The 26857-nt window shown below is 39.3% G+C and overlaps 1 protein-coding gene across 1 annotated transcript in view; it reads right to left on the bottom strand.

Moving 5' to 3' along the window:
• LOC126249021 (uncharacterized) overlaps positions 1-26857 on the bottom strand; it is a 712654-nt gene that overhangs the window by 278854 nt on the left and 406943 nt on the right. Inside the window, exons 46-48 of the mRNA XM_049950623.1 lie at positions 25831-25939; positions 8155-8291; positions 7840-8064 (exon numbers count right to left, since the gene is read on the bottom strand). Of these exons, the coding sequence (XP_049806580.1) occupies positions 7840-8064; positions 8155-8291; positions 25831-25939 (471 nt within the window). The remainder of the gene's footprint in view (positions 1-7839; positions 8065-8154; positions 8292-25830; positions 25940-26857) is intronic.

The following is a 26857-nucleotide window of genomic DNA, read 5'->3' as shown; positions in this document are numbered from 1 at the left end:
CTTTAGTTTTTAATTGTATGTCAACGCAGTTGTAAAGACTTTTCGTTATAATAAATTTATATTGTGATGGACTTGAACTGATTTCGTTGGAATAGCATTCTTGGCTGTGAAATCTAGAGCTATTGAGAATAACTCATGCTAATGAAAATTCAAAGATAGCTAGGTATTCAAGATTTTATTGCACTACTGTGCACTATTTAGCACATGTTGTTGCGTGTAAATGCTATGTCTGCACAAAATAATTACAAATTTTGCACTGCTGATAGATACTGACCAGTTATTCAGTGAGTTATTTGTTTGTGCCAACCATTCACATACATTGTGCATTTCTGAAAAATAAAAATGATTTATGTCAATCACAAAAGTGAATCTGTTTTGAGCAATATTCTTCTTCTTCAGGATTTCAACTAACAAATTCAACCTCAGGTCATTTTTTATTAATTTACTCACTGATGAATATGACTGCTAGTGTAATGTTTAGATAAAAGTCATCATTATGTTGAGTTGTTGGGCTATAGAGCAATGGTGTACAGCCACCTCCTATTGATGATAGTCAGCCAGGTTCAAAGTTAATAGACATATATTGCCTGCACTCTGACAGAAATTATTACCATCTCATAATAATTTGTATTGAAAGGGATACACGACATGAGGAGGAGGAGCAAGACCCTATGAGTATCACTGTAAAGTGATATTATGAGTGAGTATAATATGAAAGGGGTTGCTTGCAAAAGAGAAGTGGGAACCATATCTAAACCAACTTAACAATATCAGCTGGAGGTACTAGGTATGTGAAATTTATTTTTAAAGGTTTTACCAAGAGTGTGGAAAAATTTTCTTAAACTGGCCCTGCTCTAACTTCAGTTTCATGTGTCTAAAAATCCCAGATAAAGAAGTCCTTCCCCTTACTCTCTTCCAATGAGTCTGCATTGCCAATCAGTCTGAGACAACCTGAGAGAATTGTTGATATTTGAAACAGCACATTCTCCAATGTATCTGTTGACTGAGAAAAGTATGCCCAAGGCCAAATGTGCCATAATTGATGGTGGACACCTTCTACATACTGTTGTATATGACTCAACAGCTATGTTCAAATCAGTGTGCAAAAACCTATGTAGATTATTTGCAAAAACACTGTGGATGTAATATCATAGTAGTTTCTGATGGATATCCTAGCGACATCTGTTACCAAAGAACCAAAGTAACATGCTTTACTTCACTCATCCATTACAGTGTCACAAGAATTATATGTATCAGATGAAACTACCAAAAGCAAACTCATTTCAATTTTGATGGCTGAAATGGCTGCAAAGAACATTGTGGTTAAGCAGACAATAGATGATCCATAAGTTGGCATTGGTATCCTTATATTGCTGACAACACTGACCTCTTCTCAAAATAACATCTGTTTCCTGAAGAGTGGGTGGGATAATTCTGTCAGTATTCTGTATGCATCTACATCATAAAAATTTAATCCTCTGGTTGTTCTTTCATTTCACACAGCAAGCAAGTGTGGCACTACCTCAGTCCCCTTTGGGAAACAGAAGAAGAATGTTAGCACCCTTTACATGAAAAACACTTCCCTGTCTGACTTTTACCCCATCTGCATTTTCAAGCAGCTGGATGTAACAGCACATCAAATTTCTGAAGCAAGGGAAAGGTTTCTTGTGACACTATATGGCTCAATTTGATTAACCACATAGGGCTCAAGGCAGTAACTTCTTTGTGTGAATCTGTATTGTGTTATATGTTATTTTTCCCATTAACAGTAGCTTTCATTTTTTAAATATAGTACATTTAGCTGGTAAGAAATGACATTATATAAGGAGAGGCAGAGGGGTGCTTTTGGGGTTACTAAATTTTGACATTTAGAAGCACCTACCATTAGAAACATGAGTTTCTTGCCATTTTTATACAGCCTTAGCAAAATGAACATCCTATTGAGAACAGGGTTAGAGAGAGGGAACACACACACACACACACACACACACACACACACACACACACAAACTTTTTAAGAATTTTGTCATTCCTTTGAAGCTTTGTATCTTGGTATTTATGCAATATCCATGCTCTATAACAAAGGGCTGAAGGCTTCTTGTCACAGGAGGCACAGAAAAGAAATTATGGAGAAAAAAGCTGCATAATTTGACCATTTTTTCATGGCCCTCAAAGTTAGCACAGTGTTCTTGAGGTTAAAAACATTGATTCTATGCTAGACACAACCTACATACAGCATACTGAAAGTTCATAAAATCAAGACCTGCTGCAAAGTCCAGCGTATCTGCTGTCCTCACAGCTTATTTATATTAAAACATCACTTTCAGTAGCAGGTAAGGTCAGAATTTTCTGTTAAAATTCTCATGGTCGTTGCATGACCTTGTTATGAAATCATGAATCAGTAACTATCTCCCAGATGCTATGGATCGTAAAACATCTTTTACATCACAACAGTATCTTAACAAGTAAAGATATCTGTACAGGGCTTTCTCCTGCTTCAGTATTTCAAGAATTCTCAGGTAGTGACAAGTAGCATAAATGTATATGTGTCCCAGGTTGGAGTAAATGAAATACGGAAGAAATTGGCTCTCTCCAAAACTAAACTCGCTTCAAACTGTCAACATTCTGTCAGCCATTCTTAATTCTTAATGATATTGTCAACTGAAGTGCCACATGTTTGACTGGGTGCCACTGGGAATTTGTCATGAGGAAGCATTGGGTTTGAGAGGTGAATCTTGACTTAATTAACCTCAGCTGTCCAATGAAACAGTCAGCTCAAATGACATAATTATGTCTATGTATTTTACACTTACAAGAGGGCCTGTTCCACAGTATTAAAAAAAAGAAATTTTTATGTTAAATTTTGATAATAATGGCCACTAGGCTGCATCATAGATAGTCTATGTTAAGTGCAGCTTCATTATATGGTAATCTTAAGAAGGTGTTCCATATTACCACATTGGAGCCTAACGGGTTGGCATTCCAGTTAATACTCAGATCTTGAGGAAATCTGCTACAATTTAGAATTTTTTAATAAATTTACTAATCCACTTATCCTCTTTAGACAGTATATCAGCTTAACCTTCCATACTTCCTCTTTATGAATATGTATACTTTTAGCACAAATAAATTATACAGGGATTTGTAGGTATTACTCTAAAGATACTGTTTTTCAGCATTTTTATTTTTCCCCAAAGTGGATGGTTCAAATGGCTCTGAGCACTATGGGACTTAACATCTGTGGTCATCAGTCCCCTAGAACTTAGAACTACTTAAACCTAACTAACCTAAGGACATCACACACATCCATGCCCGATGCAGGATTCGAACCTGTGACCGTAGCAGTCACGCGGTTCCGGACTGAGCGCCTAGAATCGCTCGGCCACACCGGCCGGCCCCAAAGTGGAAAAAATTTTCATAAGTCATAGGGAATGGTAGGCTATTGATTTAACATAACTTGTCAGCAGGAAATACTAAATGCTTCATTTATAGGTACAGTGTTTTATTGTGAAATGTTTTTTTTTCATGTTTACAAATTAGAGAATCAATCTTTCAAAACACTCAAAAACACAAAGGCCTGTGTTACATGGCCTACAGAAGTATTTGGTCTCTTTCATCACTACCTTTCCTGCATCTTTCCCTTGTTCCCAACAGGCCTTGCATCTTCGAGGGGTTTGTTTCCTTTTCTGTTGGTGGCAGTTCTCAGGAAAATGACATACTGTGAGTCTGTTTGCACTTGCAGTTCCAGATGCTGAATGTGAGTCTTTATTTAGTTCTGCTCGTCCTTGTTGAACCAATTGCTTTGCTGATTTACAGATAAAATCTGATAATACACACTTTTTTGACATTTTGATATTGTGAACAATGGTGACATTCACAACTGCCGTCATAAAACTATGGAAGAAAATCTTTTTCCCCCATTTTACAGTCTCTCACTGGAAAGGATAGTAACTCATCAGCTGGCCTCCTCTGTCAACACCTGTTTTAGACAAGTTGTAGTCTAGTATAATGCCTGGCTTTACTACCTCAACATATCCACTCCCGGTTTTTACACTGACATGTGAAGCAGTCATCTTATGCTGTGTTGACAACATGTGTACATCATGTTTGTCTTTCTATTTCAAGCAGTAAAGGTGTCCTTTGCGACAAAAGATCCTTTCTCCTTTCTTTAGTTTTTGATTTATTAGGTTTCTAAGCAAACCTATCCTGTTCTTCATCACAGTTCCAACTTCCAATGCATTTATTTCCCATCGCTCTTGAAGGACTGCAGGACTTGTATAAAACCTGGTCATGTATACCATATGTCATTTTCCCAAGTAAGAGGAACATAGCCTCAGGAGCAGGGATTTGACAGAATTGTCAACATTTCCTTTCCCTCCAGTATAAACTTCAGCATTGCACATAGAGCTTGTTTGAGCATCACTTATAACATACAGTTTTATCTCATATTTCTCTGGTTTGTGTTTCATATCTACACGGAATCCAGTTCTTCCTCAATAAGGACATAGTGCTTCATCCACAGTCAGATTTTGTAATGGATAAAAGACTTTTCTGCATCTTTCTGTGTAAAGGTCCCAAACAGGTCTTATTTTATGCAGATGATCATGGCCTGGTTGTTATTAAGGTATTCATAGCGCATTATTGTTGTTAACATGCAGTATCCTTAATATGGCAAAAAATCTCTTGCATAACATTAGCTGAGAAGCAAATGATGAACCAAGCACCGGGTCTTCAGACCAATACCCCTATGTTTAGGTTTCTTTACAATACACATATGCAAAACAATTGCAAAAAATTGATATACTTCATGTATCCTCACTGCTCTCCACTTCTACTATAAAGATTTTGGTTTGATTCTGTTCTGATGGTGAAGTTCAGAAATATTATCAGTAGCATACATATTTGTCTCTGACTTTACTTTTAGAAACATGCTGTGATCAAAAAATTGCAACAAACAGTCTAGTTCTGTTGATAATGTATGAAAAGGAACCTGAATTCCACTCGTTTCTTCAAACAGAGGTAATTCAGGGAGTCCATCAAAATGAGACCATTCATTATGAAGGACAGGCTATTGAAATGAATGACAAACCTGACTAACAGAAACTTGTGCATTAGCTTCTTCATACTCACTACCATCGTTTCTATCAGCAGCACAGATTTCACTCTCCAGCTCACATGGGTCATCGTTGTCTTCTGAAAAATTGCCCATGTAGCCCGAAAGATTGTCAAGTTCTGAGTCATTGTTCAAGAGTTCTTCAATCTCTAAGTTTGAGAAGTGATGTTTGTTTTCTATATTCACTATTTATATGTTGTTACACATGGGAAGGATGCATACAATACCACAACCCCACAGAAGACATAGAGCAAAACAACCTTCAACAATATTCCGAGCGTGTGCGCAGTTCACGTAACACTGGTACCATTCATGAGAGACTGGCACCTGCTAGCCATCAACAATGCACTTATGAGAAGCCAAAAAATTAGTCTCGCCATTTACAAATGTAAATCACATATTTAAATCACAAACAAATAAGTCAGAAGTGAAGAATATATGACATACATACGTCGGATTTTATGGTTAAAACATAGTGAAAATATCTATTATGTCCGTCGGCTCCAATGTGTTAAGAAGCAACAGGAAATGAGGATAATTGTGGGGATAAATAGTGTATTTGTGTAGGGTACATGGCTAAATCAAATGTGTCACAATGGAAATTTAGGTATCCTGATAGATATTAACTGGGCCTATTTCATTTGACAATGTCCTGAAATTCTGTTCTTGAAAACTTTGATGTGAAATGGACTAATTAATAATGAGAAAGGAAGATTTTATAAACTGTAATAACAATGGTCAACAGATCTGAGGGTGTACGACTGACATGTCTAGCCCATGGAATTGCATATGTGATCTTTGGTGCAAGCATGCGATAAACATACTGGCTTTGTGTAGGGAAGCAATGAATGATTCATCTTGAAAAATAATTGGTCAGATCCTATGTATTCATAAATTCTTGAGAGTTGCGTGAACCCTATAATAAAGTTGTAGTGGTACTTAGAGTATATGAGGTGCTATTCAAAATTTTTGGGACTGGTGCTGCCATCTGTTGAAAACCTTAACTTCGGACTAATGGTCACCATCACCGTCGAAGAAGTTCCCATCCACACATATACACCGGTCCCAGCACTTCTGCCACTGGTCAAACGTTTTCTGGAAGTCCTGTTCTTTGAGGGGGCTTATCACCGCAAGCAATGCTTCTTGAATCCTCTCTAGAGTGTCGAACCATGGCCTTTCAACTTGAGGTTCAGTTTTGGGAGTAGCGCGAATTTGCAAGGTGCCAAATCTGGTGAGTATGGTGGGTGGGGTAAACCGCCATGTTGTTTTTTGCCAAAAAGGTCCTGATGAGGAAGGATGTGTGACAGGGCACCTTGTCGTGATGTAGCAGCCAATTCCCTTGGCACCAAAGTTTTGGCCGTCATCACCACACATTTTCACAGAGCTGTCACAAAACATCACAGTAGAATGCGGAATTCACTGTTTGGTTGGGTGGGATGAATTCTTTGTGCACAATTCCCTTGGTATCAAATAAAAAGATGATCATGCTCTTCACTTTGCTCTTCACCTGCCTCGTATTCTTGGGTCTTGGAGAGTACGGGCTCTTCACTTTGTCTCTGGGTCATAACCATAAATCCAGCTCTCGTCGCTGGTGACAACATGTGACAAGAAGGTTGGACCATCAGACACGGTCTGACGAAGGTCTGTTTCTTTTCGCAGATCCATCATAAAATTGCTACACAGCAAACACAGAGTATTACAGAAATCACTGTGGACATGCAACACTTCCTCCCAGATGAATGCCACTCTGCACACTGACTCATCAGTTATGCAGCTCTCGCCACCTAGCGGTGCAAAGATCTACTACTCCTACTTTCCAGATGGCAGCACCAGTACCAAAAATTTTGGCTTCCACATGATAAGGATGTTCCAGAGAAAGAGCAGTATAATTAGTTCCTTTTATGTAGAAGGCATGGAAACCTGGCTGGTCCACCATCAAGGCTTGTGAACTTAATGAATTGTGCAGATATTACAGCTATTTTCAGACCAAATTAAGCAGTTTATATGTGAAATGTATTTTTAGTGTAATTTTATGCAATAGTTGAAAAGAACATTGTGGACATCTGTGGTGATTTTTGTGTGTGAGCATGTGTACTCATAACTTAATGTAACTTGTACCATTTCCATTCAGTTTCATTAATTTTCTATATTTCCTAATAAAATTTTAATTTTTTTCACCAAATAGGTGAGCATATGCATTATTCAGGTACTTTTGACAAGAATTCTTTTTGATTTTTAAGTTACTATCTACCCCTTTTTCAAATTGTTGTCTGTCCCTGCAGGTTTATCCGGCCTGCTCTGTTTTAAGCAGGATCTCAGCATTATGCTTGCAAAGCTGTAATGGCACAAGCAGCTTCAGAGATCCTCTAGAATTTGTAACAGCATGAAAAAAGCTGCTATTTAACTGATTATTACTCGGAAACACTTAACTGATTAGTACTCAGAAACACTTCATACTTCATCATCCAAGTTTTCTCCATTTACTGTTCCCTTCACACGTGAATTACCAAAAAGATTTGCTGGTGTATTACTCTGAACAATATTAATGACTGCAGCTAAATTTCAATTAAAGTCAAGAGAAACATCAGTTTATAGCTTTGATAAAATTACTCACTGTCAATAATATATTAATTATATTTTACATAAGGATATTTTTAAGAGGCGGAAAGTTTTTGGATTTGTTTTCAAACATATTACTTTTGCTTCAAAAATCTACTTATCCTTACCTTTTCAAATGAAGGATGTTTGATGACAATAAGGGCATGTTGAGCATTCGGAATTTCACTTATTCTTTTCCAGTCAATAATACCAGTCACAGTTTTCACATCTGCCTGTTTGTCCCACATTAGTGTTACCTCCGAGGACAAGGAATTGTTATCTGAACCATAGTGCCCAGTGACTGTGTAATTCCTTCGAGGATAAGCAAAATTAATTTCAAAGTGTTCTTCTTCCTTGTTGAGCTAAAACACAGTTAAAACAGATTTTAATGTGCTAACATACAACAGGAAATTGAGAAAAGATGAAATATACTCAATACTTACAGATGTTTTGTTGGTGAATGTAGTATCACAAGTGATCCATGCATCTGGTGTCAGGTGCAAAGTGGTTTTCTGCCAGAACTTAGAGTCAAGATATTGATAGTCTGTTTTAAGTTCCACTGTCCTGTTTGTATGTATCGCTGAAACATAATATAACTCCTTGACTGTGGCAAAAATAGTATATAATCAAACCTAGGAAAAACTTGTATAAATTAACACAAGTATGAATTCATAAGGTCACTGAAATGAACAACAACATTAAGTTAATAAGTTAATGGTTCATTAGCTTGTCCCACAATTTTACAATGATATTGCACATGCCATATCAACACAACAATTAAACACCAATAAAATTTAAGAATAAAAGTTAAATATTAAAAAAAAACATAAATGAAGATACACAATTTCTTATATATCTAGTGACACTAGCGTTTATAAATTGTATAATATGAATTTTTCTGGATAAGAATATGAAAAAATGTAGCTAATAATTCCAAAACGAATACCTTACTATTCATTCACATTTCATCACATACTGCGCACACTGCACATCACTGCATTTTGGTCCAAACTCTTTCAATTACCCATTAGAGACAAGTTGATACCCCTGCCTTTCACCAGAGTCTCCCTGTTTTCTTATTTGTCTGTCTGAAAAATCTGAATTTCAACTACTCCATTCTGAGCACAGGAAGGCAAAATGTAGTTAGCATGATCCATCACAGATTCTAGGCATAAGAGTAGCTTGCATTAATTAGTGAATCATGATCCAGTCTCCATTGGTGAAACATCAGGAGAGTAGCAAGTTACTTCTTTACCTTTTATGTGTGTTTCCATAGTTTAATTCTTGAATTCCTTGTGTTTTTTTGTATTTAAGAAGTGTAGACTCCCTTATTAGTAATTGTAAAGTGTAGATCTGTGCATTCTTTGGTACAGTTGTCACTTGTTTGTTTCAAATGGCCAGCGACCATTGGTCACAACTCAGTCAGGCTCCATCCCCTGTTGCTGACACACCAAAAGTGTAGCAAGTTACATGTTTAGCTTTTCCTGTGAGCTTCCATAATTTGATTTTTTATTTTCTTGCAAAATTTTGTATTTGAGAGGTTTTGCCTTGAATTTTAGCAACTCTAACGTGTAGATTTGTGCATTTCTTTTGAATTGTGGAACACAGCTCAGCTAGGTGCCAGTCTCCATTGGTGACACAGCAGGAGAGTAGCAAGTTACATCTATAGCCTTCTCTGTGTGCTTTTACAGTTAATTCTTAAGTTAGTAGTACTAGGATGGACAGGATATCTCCATGTTGTGTGTGGGTGCAGGAGGAGCTGGCCACAGTTCATGAACAGCTGAAGATGCATTTGGCCATGGTCAGTCATCTTCAAGCTGCTGTCTGAGAGTGTAAAGTGAACAGAATCTGGTACATCATATGGTACATCTCGGGTGCCACTTATTTTGCCCACAGGACCTGATGCTGTAGCACCTTGCAGTGTAACCAAGATAGTGGATCTGCCTTCACCTCACAGTGAGTGGTAGGTTGTGACATGTTTGCATTGCTCAAGATGGATTGTCTGATGAATACTCACCAGTCAAAATGTAGATAGCAATCCCCAACACCCAGTGACCCATAAATATGCTGCCTTTCAATCCATGATACATTGCCTAATATCCATCCCCATGAGTGAAGCTAAATTCCAAATGGAATTAAATGCAATCAAACAAATAGTATCAAATAATGGCTATCCTCTTACCTTAGTGGACTCCATAATACACAAAAAGCAGAAACAACAGGTATGCTCTCATCTGTACTTTTCTCTTAATCCACCAACTCAAGAATGCAATAAATGGGGCATAATTCCATACTTACGAAAAGTCTCATTGCATGTAGCCAGAAAGCATACATGCAGGAATGTAAAAACATTTTACGTGATCAACACTGTTGGACACTTTTTGCCCAATTGGAAAGACAGTACTCCAGCTTTGGATAAGAGTGTAATATATAAAACTAATTGTAACTGTGGCAAATTCTATATAGGTCAGTCTGCCAGGGCATATATACCCACTTGAAGAAACACCACAGAAGTTGGAACTTAGAAAAGGGGACTCTACTTTTGCAGACTACCTGCTTGATGAAGGCCATGCTTACAAAGTGAAACATGAAGTATTACATCACCTCCACAAAGGAAGGAAGATGAACCGTCTTGAAACAATGGAAATTAATAAACATATACCCATCAACCTCAGCCTAGTACTGAATGACCAGATACAGTTCCTTTATTCACCACTTCTAACTGCAAAAACTACTTATCATTCCATCCACGCCATGTTGTAAATTACTCCTCTTACTCCTCATACTCACATGCTCCATTTCCTTTATTTCAGTTACTATAATTTCTATTGTTATGTTAAAAATTTTTTTTGATTTGTATAATTACAGCTGCGTCACTCACTGCTTAATATCACTGTTACACTGAAGAGCCACAGAAACTGGTACACCTGCCTAATATTGTGTAGGGCCCCTGCAAGCATGCAGAAGGGTCACAACATGACATGGCATGGGCTTCACTAATATATGAAGTAGTGCTGGAGGGAAATGACACCATGAATCCTGCAGGGCTGTCCATAAATCTGTAAGAGTATGAGGGGGCAGAGATCTCTTCTGAATAGCATGTCGCAAGGCATCTCAGATATGCTCAATAATGTTCACGGCCAGGAAACTTGGTTGCCAGCAGAAGTGTTTAAACTCAGAATAGTGTTCCTGGAGCCACTCTGTAGCAATTTAGAATGTATGGGGTGTTGCATTGTCCTGCTGGAATTGTCCATATCCATCAGAATGCACAATGGACATGAATGGATGCAGATGATCAGACAGGATGCTTATGTATGAATCACCTGTCAGAGTAATATCTAGATGTTTCAGGGGCCCCATATCACTTCAACTGCACACACCACACACCATTACAGAGCCCCCACCCTGCTGACATACAGGGTCCATGGATCCATGATGTTGTATCTATGCCCATACGCGTCCATCCACTCAGTACAATTTTAAATGAGGCTCATATGATCAGGAAACATGTATCCAGTCATCAACAGTCGAATGTCACTGTTGACAGGCCGGTAAAGCATAAAGCTTTGTGTAGTGCAGTCATCTAGGGTACACGAGTGGACCTTCAGCTCTGAAAGCCCATACTGATGATGTTTCATTGAATAGTTCACATGCTGAAACTTGTTGATGGCCCAGCATTGAAATCTACAGCAATTTGTGAAAGGGTTGCACTTCTGTCACATTGAACGATTCTCTTCAGTCATCGCTGGTCCCATTCTTGCAGGATCTTTTTGAAGCTGCAGTGGTAGCAGTTACTTCTGTAAAATATCTGGGAGTATGCGTGCGGAACGATTAGAAGTGGAATGATCATATAAAATTAATTGTTGGTAAGGCGGGTACCAGGTTGAGATTCATTGGGAGAGTGCTTAGAAAATGTAGTCCAGCAACAAAGGAAGTGGCTTACAAAACACTCGTTCGACCTATACTTGAGTATTGCTCATCAGTGTGGGATCCGTACCAGATCGGGTTGACGGAGGAGATAGAGAAGATCCAAAGAAGAGCGGCGTGTTTCGTCACAGGGTTATTTGGTAACCGTGATAGCGTTACGGAGATGTTTAATAAAATCAAGTGGCAGACTCTGCAAGAGAGGCGCTCTGCATCGCGGTGTAGCTTGCTCGCCAGGTATCGAGAGGGTGCGTTTCTGGATGAGGTATCGAGTATATTGCTTCCCCCTACTTATAACTCCCGAGGAGATCACGAATGTAAAATTAGAGAGATTAGAGCGCGCACGGAGGCTTTCAGACAGTCGTTCTTCCCGCGAACCATACGCGACTGGAACAGGAAAGGGAGGTAATGACAGTGGCATGTAAAGTGCCCTCCGCCACACACCGTTGGGTGGCTTGCGGAGTATGAATGTAGATGTAGATGTAGACATTGGAGACTTTATGTTTTGCCAGATTCCTGATATTCACGGTACACTTGTGAAATGGTCATGTGGAAAAATCCCCATTTCATCATTACCTTGGAGATGCTCGTGCATCGACTATAAGACCATATTCAAAGTCACTTAAATCTTGATAACCTGTCATTGTAGCAGACATAACCATTCTATAACCTGTGCCAGACACTAGTTGTCTTATACAGGGTGAGTCACCTAACGTTACCACTGGATATACACTCCTGGAAATTGAAATAAGAACACCGTGAATTCATTGTCCCAGGAAGGGGAAACTTTATTGACACATTCCTGGGGTCAGATACATCACATGATCACACTGACAGAACCACAGAAACATAGACACAGGCAACAGAGCATGCACAATGTCGGCACTAGTACAGTGTATATCCACCTTTCGCAGCAATGCAGGCTGCTATTCTCCCATGGAGACGATCGTAGAGATGCTGGATGTAGTCCTGTGGAACGGCTTGCCATGCCATTTCCACCTGGCGCCTCAGTTGGACCAGCGTTCGTGCTGGACGTGCAGACCACGTGAGACGACGCTTCATCCAGTCCCAAACATGCTCAATGGGGGACAGATCCGGAGATCTTGCTGGCCAGGGCAGTTGATTTACACCTTCTAGAGCACGTTGGGTGGCACGGGATACATGCGGACGTGCATTGTCCTGTTGGAACAGCAAGTTCCCTTGCCGGTCTAGGAATGGTAGAACGATGGGTTCGATGACGGTTTGGATGTACCGTGCACTATTCAGTGTCCCCTCGACGATCACCAGTGGTGTACGGCCAGTGTAGGAGATCGCTCCCCACACCATGATGCCGGGTGTTGGCCCTGTGTGCCTCGGTCGTATGCAGTCCTGATTGTGGCGCTCACCTGCACGGCGCCAAACACGCATACGACCATCATTGGCAGAAGCGACTCTCATCGCTGAAGACGACACGTCTCCATTCGTCCCTCCATTCACGCCTGTCGCGACACCACTGGAGGCGGGCTGCATGATGTTGGGGCGTGAGCGGAAGACGGCCTAACGGTGTGCGGGACCGTAGCCCAGCTTCATGGAGACGGTTGCGAATGGTCCTCGCCGATACCCCAGGAGCAACAGTGTCCCTAATTTGCTGGGAAGTGGCGGTGCGGTCCCCTACGGCACTGCGTAGGATCCTACGGTCTTGGCGTGCATCCGTGCGTCGCTGCGGTCCGGTCCCAGGTCGACGGGCATGTGCACCTTCCGCCGACCACTGGCGACAACATCGATGTGCTGTGGAGACCTCAGGCCCCACGTGTTGAGCAATTCGGCAGTACGTCCACACGGCCTCCCGCATGCCCACTATACGCCATCGCTCAAAGTCCGTCAACTGCACATACGGTTCACGTCCACGCTGTCGCGGCATGCTACCAGTGTTAAAGACTGCGGTGGAGCTCCGTATGCCATGGCAAACTGGCTGACACTGACGGCGGCGGTGCACAAATGCTGCGCAGCTAGCGCCATTCGACGGCCAACACCGCGGTTCCTGGTGTTTCCGCTGTGCCGTGCGTGTGATCACTGCTTGTACAGCCCTCTCGCAGTGTCCGGAGCAAGTATGGTGGGTCTGACACACCGGTGTCGATGTGTTCTTTTTTCCATTTCCAGGAGTGTATTTCATAAACCACATCAAATTCTGACGAACCGATTCCACAGACCGAACGTGAGGAGAGGGGCTAGTGTAATTGTTTAATACAAACCATAAAAAAATGCACGGAAGTATGTTTTTTAACACAAACTTACGTTTTTTTAAATGTAACCACATTAGTTTTTTTTTAGCGCATCTGAACATATAAACAAATACGTAATCAGTGCCGTATGTTGCATTGTAAAATGTTAATTACATCCGGAGATATTGTAACCTAAAGTTGATGCTTGAAACCTCCAACGTTGAGTTGTGTGTTGTAACAAACACGGGCCACGGTCGGCGAGCAGCATGTTTACGATGACGACCGTGTTTATGAGTGTGGCTGTAGTGCACTGTTGTGGTTTGGTCTAGCTGTTGCAGTGTCCGCATGTAGAGCTTGCTGCTATTGTTATTCTGCATTCATCTCTGCATGCAGACCAACTGTAGTACACCATGTTACCAGACGTCTGTGATAGCGTAGTGTTGTAGGACCTGTGACCATGGTGTATTCAAAATCTAAAAAGGCGGAGATGATACTCATCTATGGCGAGTGTTGACGAAATGCAGCTGAAGCCTGCAGGGTGTATGCAGAACGGTACCCAGACAGAGAGCATCCAACGTGCCGCACATTCCAAAACATCTATCACCAACTGTATGCAACAGGTATGGTCGTAGCATGCAAACGGGTCCGTAACAGGCCCGTCTCAGGAGAAGTGGCTGCAGTTGGTGTGTTAGCTGCTGTTGCCATGAACCCACACATGAGTACACGGGACATTGCGAGAGCTGGTGGACTGAGTCAAAGTTGTGTCATGCGCATACTGCATCGTCACCGCTTTCACCCGTTTCATGTGTCGCTACGTCAGAAATTACATGGTGATGACTTTAATCATCGAGTGCAATTCTGTCAATGGGCATTAACAGAGAATGCATTGCAATTCTACCTGTTTACCGATGAAGCGGGTTTCACAAACAATGGGGCAGTGAATCTACAAAACATGCATTACTGGTCCATGGACAATCCGCACTGGCTCAGACAGGTAGAGCGACAGCAACCGTGGACTGTAAATGTATGGTGCGGAATCATTGGCAACCACCTCATTGGTCCTGTGCCTACAACCCCAGAGGATATGAAACAACGTATTGTGGCAGCCTGCGGTGACATTACACCAGATGTACTGTGGCATGTACGACATTAATTACACCAGAGATTGCAATTGTGTGCAGCAAATGATGGCCACATCATTGAACATCTATTGGCCTGACATGTCGGGACACACTGTATTCCACTCCGTAATTCAAAACGGAAACCACGTGTGTACGTGTACCTCACCCCTCATGGTAATGTACATGTGCGTCAGTGAAAAAGACCAATAAAAAGGTGTTAGCATGTGGATGTCATGTGCTGTTCCAGTCTCTTCTGTACCTAAGGTCCATCACCGTTCCCTTTGGATCCCTACATAATTCAGTGCTCTCTGATACACATGATCGAACAGCGGAGGAGTGGTACTCAAGCTCAACTTTAGGTTACAATATCTCTGGATATAATTAACATTTTACAATGCAACAAATGGCAATGATTACGTATTTGTTTATATATTCAGATTTGCTAACAAAACTAACAGGGTTACATTTAAAAAATCGTAGGTTTGTGTTAAAAAACATACTTCCGTGCATATTTTTATGGTTTCTATTAACCAATTACACTAGCCCCTCTCCTCACATTGGGTCTGTGGAATCGATTTGTCAGTATTTGATGTGGTTTACGAAATACATCCAGCAGTAATGTTAGGTGACTCACCCTGTATAGGCACTGTCAGCAACAGTGCCGTATTCTGCCTGTTTACATATCTCTGTATTTGAATACTCATGCATATGCCAGTTTCTTTGGTGCTTCAGTGTATGTCTTACCTGTTTGTAATTTAGGATCTATTAAAGACAAGGTTATTTTGTTTGGCCACATCTTTGGATTGCTTCAGCAAAGCTTATTGCTCAATTATGATCTTCTGTGTACAACTGTTGTAATTTGTCTATAGTACATTCGTTAATGTGTCACATATTTTATCTTTATTAAATAATCTTACATCAAGTTTATACTGAAATAACCTTGCTTGTTTTATTCCTATACTAAAATTATCATCTTCATCTCTTTAAATGGTGATACTCTGTACATGCACTAGTTTAAAATCTTTGATCCAATATAATTTCACTGCTCCACATACTGATCTTTGTACCTGATGATGGCATAGCAGCCAAAAACTGGTTTGTGTAACAAATAATAAGTACTGTAGAATATTACACCGGTGTTGTGTATCTTTCACTCATAGAGTATGAAAAACAATTCCACTATGTTCAAATACTGCATTAGCATTTTGGTTCTTCAAACTGTCACATCAATTAAATATCTAGGCTGTTTTTTGTAAATGATTCTGTTGTTGTTGTTGTTGTGGTCTTCAGTCCTGAGGCTGGTTTGATGCAGCTCTCCATGCTACTCTATCCTGTGTAAGCTTCTTCATCTCCCAGTACTTACTGCAACCTACATCCTTCTGAATCTGCTTAGTGTATTCATCTCTTGGTCTCCCCCTACGACTTCTACCCTCCACACTGCCCTCCAATGCTAAATTTGTGATCCCCTGATGCCTCACAACATGTCCTACCAATCGATCCCTTCTTCTAGTCAAGTTGTGCCACAAACTCCTCTTCTCCCCAATTCTATTCAATACCTTCTCATTAGTTATGTGATCTACCCATCTAATCTTCAGCATTCTTCTGTAGCACCACATTTCGAAAGCTTCTATTCTCTTCTTGTCCAAACTATTTATCGTCCATGTTTCACTTCCATACATGGCTACACTCCATACAAATACTTTCAGAAAAGACTTCCTGACACTTAAATCTATACTCGATGTTAACAAATTCCTTTCTTCGGAAACGCTTTCCTTGCCATTGCCAGTCTACATTTTATATCCTCTCTACTTCAACCGTCATCAGTTATTTTGCTTCCCAAATAGCAAAACTCATTTACTACTTTAAGTGTCTCATTACCTAATCTAATTCCCTCAACATCACCAGACTTAATTCGACTACATTCCATTATCCTCATTTTGCTTTTGTTGATGTTCATCTTATATCCTCCTTTCAAGATGCTGTCCATTCCGTTCAACTGCTCTTCCAAGTCCTTTCCTGTCTATGACAGAATTACAATGTCATCAGCAAACCACAAAGTTTTTATTTCTTCTCCATCGATTTTAATGCCTACTCCGAACTTTTCTTTTGTTTTCTTTACTGCTTGCTCAATATACAGATTGAATAACATTGGGGAGAGGCTGCAACCCTGTCTCACTCCCTTGCCAACCACTGCTTCCCTTTCCTGCCCCTCGAATCTTATAACTGCCATCTGGTTTCTGTACAAATTGTAAATAGCCTTTCGCTCCCTGTATTTTACCCCTACCACCTTAACTCTTCACACAGTATCATATCTCCCATTTCATCTTCATCTACATCCTCTTCCATTACCATAGTATTGTCCTCAAGTACATCACCCTTGTATAGACCCTCTATATACGCCTTCCAACTTTCTGCTTTCCCTTCTTTGCGCTAAAACTGGGTTTCCATCTGAGTTCTTGATATTCATACAAGTGGCTCTCTTTTCTCCAAAGGTCTCTTTAATTTTCCTGTAGGCAGTATCTATCTTGCCCCTAGTGAGATAAGCTTCTCCTTACATTTGAACTCTAGCCATCCCTGCTTAGCCAATTTGCACTTCCTGTCGATCTCATTTTTGAGATGTTTGTATTCCTTTTTGCCTGCTTCATTTACTGCATTTTTATATTTTCTCCTTTCATCAATTAAATTCAATATTTCTTCTGTTGCCCAAGGATTTCTACTAACCCTTGTCTTTTTACCTACTTGATCCTCTGCTGCCTTCACTACTTCATCCCTCAGAGCTACCCATTCTTCTTCTACTGTATTTCTTTCCCCCATTCCTGTCAATTGTTCCCTTATGCTCCCCCTGAAACTCTGTACAACCTCTGGTTTAGTCAGTTTATCCAGGTCCCATCTCCTTAAATTCCTGGCTTTTTGCAGTTTCTTCAGTTTTAATCTACAGTTCATAACCAATAGATTGTGGTCAGAGTTCACATCTGCCCCTGGAAATGTCTTACAATTTAAAACCTGGTTCCTAAATCTCTCTCTTACCATTATATAATCTACCTGATACCTACTAGTATCTCCAGGATTCTTTCATGTATACAAACTTCTTTTATGATTCTTGAACCAAGTGTTAGCTATGATTAAGTTATGCTCTGTTCAAAATTCTACCAGACGGCTTCCTCTTTCACTTCTTAACCCCAATCCATATTCACCTACTATGTTTCCTTCTCTGCCTTTTCCTACTCTGGAATTGCAGTCACCCATGACTATTAAATTTTCATCTCCCTTCACTACCTGAATAATTTCTTTCATCTCATCATACATTTCATCAATTTCTTCGTCATCTGCAGAGCTAGTTGGCATATAGACTTGTACTACTGTAGTAGGCATTGGCTTCATGTCTATCTTTCACAATAATGCGTTCACTATGCTGTTTGTAGTAGCTTACCCGCACTCCTATTTTTTTATTCATTATTAAACCTACTCCTGCATTACCTCTATCTGATTTTGTATTTATAACCATGTATTTGCCTGACCAAAAGTCTTGTTCCTCCTGCCACCGAACTTCACTAATTCTCACTATATCTAACTTTAACCTATCCATTTCCCTTTTTAAATTTTCTAACCTACCTGCCCGATTAAGGAATCTGACATTCCATGCTCCGATCCGTAGAATGCCAGTTTTCTTTCTCCTGATAATGACGTCCTCCTGAGTAGTCTCCGCCTGGAGACCCGAATGGGGGACTATTTTACCTCCAGAATATTTTACCCAAGAGGACGCCATCATCATTTAACCATACAGTAAAGCTGCATGCTCTTGGGAAAAATTACGGCTGTAGTTTCCCCTTGCTTTCAGCCGTTCGCAGTACCAGCACAGCAAGGCTGTTTTGGTTAGTGTTACAAGGCCAGATCAGTCAATCATCCAGACTGTGGCCCCTGCAACTACTGAAAAGGCTGCTGCCCCTCTTCGGGAACCACACATTTGTCTGGCCTCTCAACAGATACCCCTCCGTTGTGGTTGCACCTACGGTATGGCCATCTGTATCGCTGAGGCACGCAAGCCTCCCCACCAACAGCAAGGTCCATGGTTCTGTTATTATTATTATTAATTTTTCAGAGAGACTTGATAGTGATCTGACTCTTGAGCATTTTAAATACCATTGGATGCTATCAGAGCTTGAAAATTCATTCATCGTGTTACTTAAGAAACAATATACTGTCTATGAAATCTTTCAGTGCCCTCCTATTGAACTTTTTTGTACTGCTTTCCCCAGTATACACCTGCTGAATTTTTTTGTGTCGTTTTCCTGACCTTGCATTTATCTTTTGTTCAATAAATAATTTTAGTGCACTATTTGTACATATGATTCAAGAAAAAGTAAAAAGTAATACAGTTATTTTATATTTATAGTAATTAATACCAGATTAAAAGTTCAACAACACCAGTGTAAATAATAATATAAACATAATATAAGGTGACAATAACATTTGGTAAATCCGGTTTACTTAGTACAATGGTATATAAATTAAATGGTAGGACAGAAACAGTGATAAAAATAGAACAGTTTCAACTTTACTTAAAATGTGTTTAACATTGATATTTATTTTAGATAAGAAAGCATGTGGCAGTATAACAACTCCAATGTTATATACCATCTAGTACATTTTTGAGTACTTATTACAGTTAGCTGCTGGTTAAATATCTACCTAATTCCTTATGACTGAAAATTATAGCTATCTTTGAAGATTTTTCTTCTTTCAAGATTATCCTTTTTGTGAAGTCTAGTTTTTCATGTTGTTGTTCTGTGCTCTTCAGTCTGAAGACTGGTTTCATGCTAATCTATACTGTGCATGCCTCTAAATCTCCACATAACTGCTACAACCTACAAATCATTTGAAAAAGCTTACTGTAGTCTCTATAACTCTCTTTTTCCTTTGATCTTCACTCTATTATCAATTTTCAATGGATGTGTCATATGAACTGATCCCTTCTTTTTCTTTCTTTTCTTTTTTCCTCAATCCAGTTCAGTACTTCCTCATCAGGTATCTGATTTTACCATCTAGTCTTCGCCACATTTCTCAAACTTCTATTCTCTTCTTGTCTGAACTGTGTAGCATCCATGTGCTGCTTCTGTAAGAGGTTACTATTCAGTCAAACACCGTCAGAAAATACTTCCTAATACTTAACTTTATATCTGATTTTAACAAATTTCTCTTTTTCACAAACTATTTTCTTGATATTACTAGTCAGCCTTTTACATTTTCTGTGATTCTTCCACCATCAGTGGTTTTGTTGCTCAAATAAGGAAATTCATTAATTACTTTTACTGTCTCATTTCCTAGTCTAATTACCTCAGGATTCCTTGATTTAATGTAATTTACTTTTGTTGCTTCCATCATATGAACTCTTTGTAAACTTTAATTACCTTTTTAGATTTCTCCTTGGTTTCCTTTACCACTTGATCAATGTAAAGACTGAGTAATATCAGGGATAAGCTACAGCCCTATCCCATTCCCTTTTCAAGTTCTGTGTCCTTTTCATGTCCTTCAACTCTTATAACTGCAGTCTGGTTCATGTATGAGTTTTAGACAATGTTTTATACATGTGTTTTATCACTGTTACCTTCAGAATTTTAAAGTCTGTCTTTCAGTCAACACTGTTGAAAGCTCTCTAATTTTGAAAATGCTATAAATGTAGGTTTGCCTTTCTTCAACCTACCTTCTAGGCTATGTGATAGTCAGTATTGCATCACATGAGCCTACATTTATCTGGAACTCAAATCTATCTTCTCCAAGGTTGGCTCCTGCCATCTTTCCAGTCTGCTGTATATAATTTGTGTCAAAACTGCAATGACTTATTAGTATTCACACCTGTCAGTAGCTGCCCTCTTTGGAGTTGGAATTATTACATTCTTCTTGAATTCAGAAGGTATTTTGCATGTCTCATATAAATTGTGTACAAAGTGAAATGCCATTACATGTTCTCCTATGGAGCACAGTAATAGTGAGTTAATGGCTACTCCAGATGCCTTGCTTTGACTTTTTTCTTTCAGTGTTCTGTTAAATTTTTCTCACAGTACCATATCTCACTTCATTTTCATTTACTTCCTCTTCCCATTTTATAATCTTACGTTCAAGTTTGTTTGATTATAAAACAAGGTAGATGCAATATTTTCAGATTTCAAATAACAATCTTAAGGACTCCTTGAACTTCTTACTTTATCACTACGAAAATCTTTTTGTATATTCTAAAAGTTTTTTTGCACATGATTGGGTTCCCCTTAAAAACAGTTATATACATGGTACAGTGTCATACTGAATGTCACCTTGTATTTTGAGTGAGGGTCCTTACAGCATTTCTAAGTGTATTCAGTTTTTTATGTAGATTTCAGAGTTGCATCTCCCATTTCAAGTACTCCTAAATACATATGCCTAAAAATTTTTGTATCAATCACATTTGAGCTAGACTTGCTCATTAAGATAAAGACAGACTTTGCAGAGCAGAAATATTGTGTGGTGTGGTAGTTCAGCAGCAGAGTTTTCTCACCAGAATTTGTGATGAGACAGTTAGTTCTGAACCATTGCAATTACCTTTGTATTACTAATGGCCCAGTTTCCCATTGATTTTCCTCACTGTGTGTTATAACTAAAATATCTTTGTCACCCGCAAAGAGTATTGCATTTCCATCAGTTTTTACTTTTCTACAAAATCATTTACATAGAGCAGAATTAGGACATGTTCCCAAAATAATCCTTGAGGGACTCCGTACATGATTATTCCACATTACTTCAACGACTAGTTGATAATGGTAATCTTTGTTTTACTCTGTCTTTATACTTCATTTCTGTAGTCTGTTGATGATCACTGAAGTATGATGTGACAATCAACAACATTGAAGGCTTCACAAATACACTAAGTACATGTTATTTATTAATCACTGCTGTTAATAATATTTAATTTAACAAGGAAAAAAATTGAACTCTTGCTTTCATACTGCCCACTTGTCATTAATAGAAATTAATTTCCACTTCGCAGTAAAGTATGTGCTGCAATGAAACTTCCGTATGGGTGAAAAGTGTCTGGTGCACTATTTGGAACTTTGCTTTTCACAATGTAAGAATTTTATAATGTAAGAATGCATAATTTTTAGGTGGTAACATTTACTAAAATATTTTCAGGCTTCCAGCTACATAAAGTGGTTGAAATGGCACAAGCTTTCAACCAACTACTCCTTGGCCATGCTGCTGATGGGCTGTTGGTATATCCTTATACACCCATGTTGTGATGTCATTGATACTCATGGTATCTCCATATATGTGGACATACATTACCTTAGCATTAAATGCAGCCCATTCAATCACATGATCAGTGGATTGCACACCACATGAAGCTACAGACTGCAGTCTCTATCAACAGTTAGTTTGCTACTCACTATATAGTGGAGACGTTGAGTCATAGGCAGGCAGAACAAAAAGACTGTCAGACATGTAAGCTTTTGGCTGAAAATGCCTTTGTCAGAATTAAATAAGACACACACACACACACACACTCATGCAAATGCAACACATACAAGCATGACTACAGTTTCTGGCTACCAGAGACTGTGGTCATGTGTGTGTGTGTGTGTATGTGAGCTACATTTGTGTGAGTGTGTGTATGCGTGTATTTTGTCTAAGTCCAATGAAGGCCTTTTTGGCTGGAAATTGATTGGTCTGACAGTCTTTTTGTTGTGCACATCTGTGACTCAGCATCTCCACTATATGATTAGTAGTAAACTATACTTCCCATAATATTTTATGTATATAGACTGAAGTGGTGAGTGAAAATTTGTATCAAGACTGAGAATCAAACATGGGTCTCTTGCTTATTAGGCATGTGTGCTAGCCACTAAACCACATTGACACAGCAGTTCACACAACTCCATGGGTTACCCTGGCACACCTTCTTCACTCCCGCACCAGTCTACATTAAATTCCTTCTTACACACGAAGAGTATTGCCAAGGCTCTCCATGATCTGGAGTAGCATTTCAGCATCAAATGTAAATGCGGATTCAGCCTGAAACCCAGGTGCAGGTACTTATACAAACGAAATGACACAATTTCAGAGACTTTACTGGTCTCATACAGATATGATTTTATGTATATTGGCTGAAGTGGCATGTGAAAATTTGTACCAAGGCTGGGAATTGAATCCAGGTCTCCTGCCCACTAAGCAGGTGTGCTAGCGACTAAGCCACCTGGGCACTGTGGTTCGCACAACTGCACGGATTACCCTGGCATGTCTTCCTCCTCAATCCAAATTCTCACTGCCACCCCAGTCTACTTTAAATTCCCCATGAACAGAAACCAGTAAAGTCTCTTAAATTGTGTCATTTCATTTGCATAAGTACCTGCAGCTGGATTTCACACTGGATCCCCACTTTCTTTTGATGTTGAGGTGCTTTTTCCAGAACCTGGAGAGCCTTGGCAATTCTGTTTGTGTGCAAGGGGGAACTTAAAGTAGCCTGAGGTGGCAGTGAGAATTTGGACTGAGGGGGAAGCCATGCCAGGGTAATCCGTGCTGTTGTGCAAACCACTGTGTCAAGGTGCCTTAGGGGTTAGCACACCTGCCTAGAGCAAGCAGCAGACCAGGTTCAATTCCTGGCCTTGGTACAAATTTTCTCTCTCCACTTCAGTCTATATACATAAAATCATAGCTGAATGAGACCAGTAATGTCTCTGAAAGTGTGTCATACCTTTTCATAATATTATCATTATTCCATTCCAAATTTTCCATTGCCTCTATTAATGGTATTGTTGCTAATTACACTGTCCTTAAAGCCATTAGTTTGAGCTATATTAGTTTGAGCTATGATAGACATGTCAGCAGTGGTCATTTGGTGACCATTTTGCAGAGCATGCTCAGCTGTAGCAGATTTTTTTAAGTACACTGGGTGATAAAATCTCACACTCTTTTTTTGCATCCCTATGCAGTGGGCACTATTTGGGTAATGTAAGGATTTCTTGCACTCACAGGGTATTTATCAATTTGAGTTGTTTTGAGACCTGCTGCATCTTTTACTGGTCTTAGTAATTGGAGGATTGTTGATGGAGGCCCTAAGATCAATTTGGTTTTGTGTCTCTTTAAAAGGTGGCTTATCTTACAAGGTCAATAGCTGTGATGTGGTGGATACACTGGTTCCCATCAGATCACCAGTGTTAAGCACCATTGGACATGGTTAGTACATGGATGTGTGACCAACTGGGCTGCCATCCACTGTTGACCTATTGGGATGCACTGAGCCTTGTGAAGCTAATTGAGGAGTTACTTTATCCTAGTAGCAGCTCTAGTTCATGAAAATTGACAATGGTGGGAGAGCCATTGGAAGTCATTCAAACTTCTTGCGTGTAATTATTTTTTGATGCATTAACTTGATATACCGGCACCATTTTATGAAGTCATCTGCTGTCAAAACATCCTTCAGGAGTCGGGCTTGATACATGTCCTCAGCAACACCCTTCATGAGATGTGCAACCTTATCTTCCTCCTTCGTTCTAGGATCCACTATCTTACACAGCTCCAAGTCATCTTGAATGTAGGATGCTGTAGTTTCTCCTGGACACTGTGCCCTGCACTTTAATTTATCTTCAGCCTTGCGCTTCTGTCGTTGTGTGTCGCCAAAATACTTGCGCAGTTCTGCCTGGAATACTTCCCAGCTTGCGAACGTCTCCTTGTTGTTCTCATACCATTGCTTGGCAGTGCCCTCCAAGTAGAAAAATACAAGGCCAAACACATGGTGTTGTCCCATTTGTTAAATTTGGCTATACACAGCCACTTGTTTAGATCTTGGCCATCGTTACCAGAGAACCCGGAAAGATGTCTCATGTGGTGGCACACAGTTACTGTTATCATAACACCCTATTCTTCTTCTACCTCTTCTGATCTGTTGAATATGGCTCGAACTTGGGTTTCTCGCCACGTAAACGGCAGCTCTGTCGTGGTCTGATGGGAGCCACTGTGTCGTCCATAATGTGCACTATCACAAGTTCCAATACCCAGCGTCTCCACCAGAATGATGTCACATAGAAGAAGTTGTAATTAGAGGAATGATGAACACTAATTTCACTTAACGAAGGTTTATTCAGCACTTGCACATACAAGAGCATGGAGCAAACTGTGTCCATCCAGAACACATACAGTATAAATACAGCTACAGAACATTCCACTACAATGATTCTTTACATTTGCGGATACTTCTATAATGTACTTGAACTGAATACAGAAATTAAAATTGTACAGTCCAGGTGAGTCTGGAACTCACAACCCGCCATGCAACAGTTTAGTATCATAACCACTACGCCATGGTGCTCCTCAGCTTCTACTGCGACAATAATGTAACACAGTAAAAACAATAATTCTTGGAAGATTGTGGTGATAACACTCCATGTTATTATGGAAACTGAATAGCTGGCACAACATTACTGTCAACCAGCATGGTACCACTACACAGGTAGTACTTGTAAATAAACTGGTGCAAGTCCTACTAACACAAGTGTAACTCCCCTTTTACAAAAAAGACCACAAATTCTGTGGTATGTTATTGATAGTGCAAGAATGCACTGGATTAATATAATATAAATTAATTTCTCATTTCCAAAAAAAAAAAAAAAAAAAAAAAAATTGTATGTAACATTTCTATTTACATAAAATGGAGAATGGATAATGTTCACAACCAAATTGACAGTGCCCTAGCACTATGTACTAGAGATACAATAATACTTCAAGTGGCAGTGTATTGGACCATCATTTTATGATCAGGGAATGAGAGGTTCCTCATTTTTAAAAGAGAGAAATAAAACATGATAAACTTCTAACATTACAAATATAGAAATAAGAGATATATTTTTACCTGTTAATTTTATTTCTTGTCCAGTTTGTGTTGTTCGGATATTAAGATCTCCACTGAGGCTAAATGCTGAGCGATTGTCTAGCCTAAATAAATCAATCTGCTTGAAATCCTGGAACAGAAATGATTAATGAACAGAAAGGAGCAACACATATGATCTCTCAAATTATGTAGCATGTAATGGTTTGCTTCATCCATGTTAGTAAAATTCAAGGACATCATATATATACACAAAAAGAGAACTGTTTAAGTAATATAGTCTTTTGAATTCCTAACTATAAATTCAAGTTTCATCTAACAGTTTAACTGAAAAAGTATTGACTTTTGTCTATGAAGGTTTCCAATTCCACATCTTCATTTCGTTATTTTTGAAGTGGACCACACATTTCTCATTTCAATGGCTATAATTTTTCTAAATTTGGTAATTCAGTTATTTTCATTCATTTACTTTCTTTTTCATCAGACCCATTAAAGTGATGGCTTTTGGAAATTTAAAAATATATTTTCCCTAAAACAAATAATGCAATTTATGTGAATTTTACTTGTGTATTACACTGTACTTCATATGATACAATGACTGTAAAAGAAAGTGAAGGTCCCAGATGGGATTGAGGAAATGAAACCTCACAGTTGAGAGGGTGTGTGATGTTATTTCCACGATTATAAAATTGAGTCAAACTTACAAAGAACTTGGCAGTATGGGAAAACTTATTCGTAAGACATTGCAACTGCTCCAGCATGGATGCATGCACATATTTCATTGGGGAAGATGTCTTCAAGCTATTGTATCCTCCCCTAAGGCAAGCTGGCCAGCATATGTTGCAACAAATCCTTGATATTCTCAATACGGCACTGGGTCAGAGTTGATGACCAAGCTGGTTCCACACATTATCTATCATGCATAAATCTGTGGATCTTGCTGGATACTGGAGCATCTCACATCACACAGTTCATAAAGGCACATGCCATGCACAAAGAGCATTGTCCTGTTGAATAACAACATGATGATACTGTCACATGAGAATTAATA

This window comes from Schistocerca nitens, chromosome 3, assembly GCF_023898315.1.
Source record: "Schistocerca nitens isolate TAMUIC-IGC-003100 chromosome 3, iqSchNite1.1, whole genome shotgun sequence".
In the NCBI taxonomy this organism is placed as follows: Eukaryota; Metazoa; Arthropoda; class Insecta; order Orthoptera; family Acrididae; genus Schistocerca; species Schistocerca nitens.
Note: the sequence above shows the minus strand (reverse complement) of the source record. Positions and strands in the feature narration are given on the sequence as shown.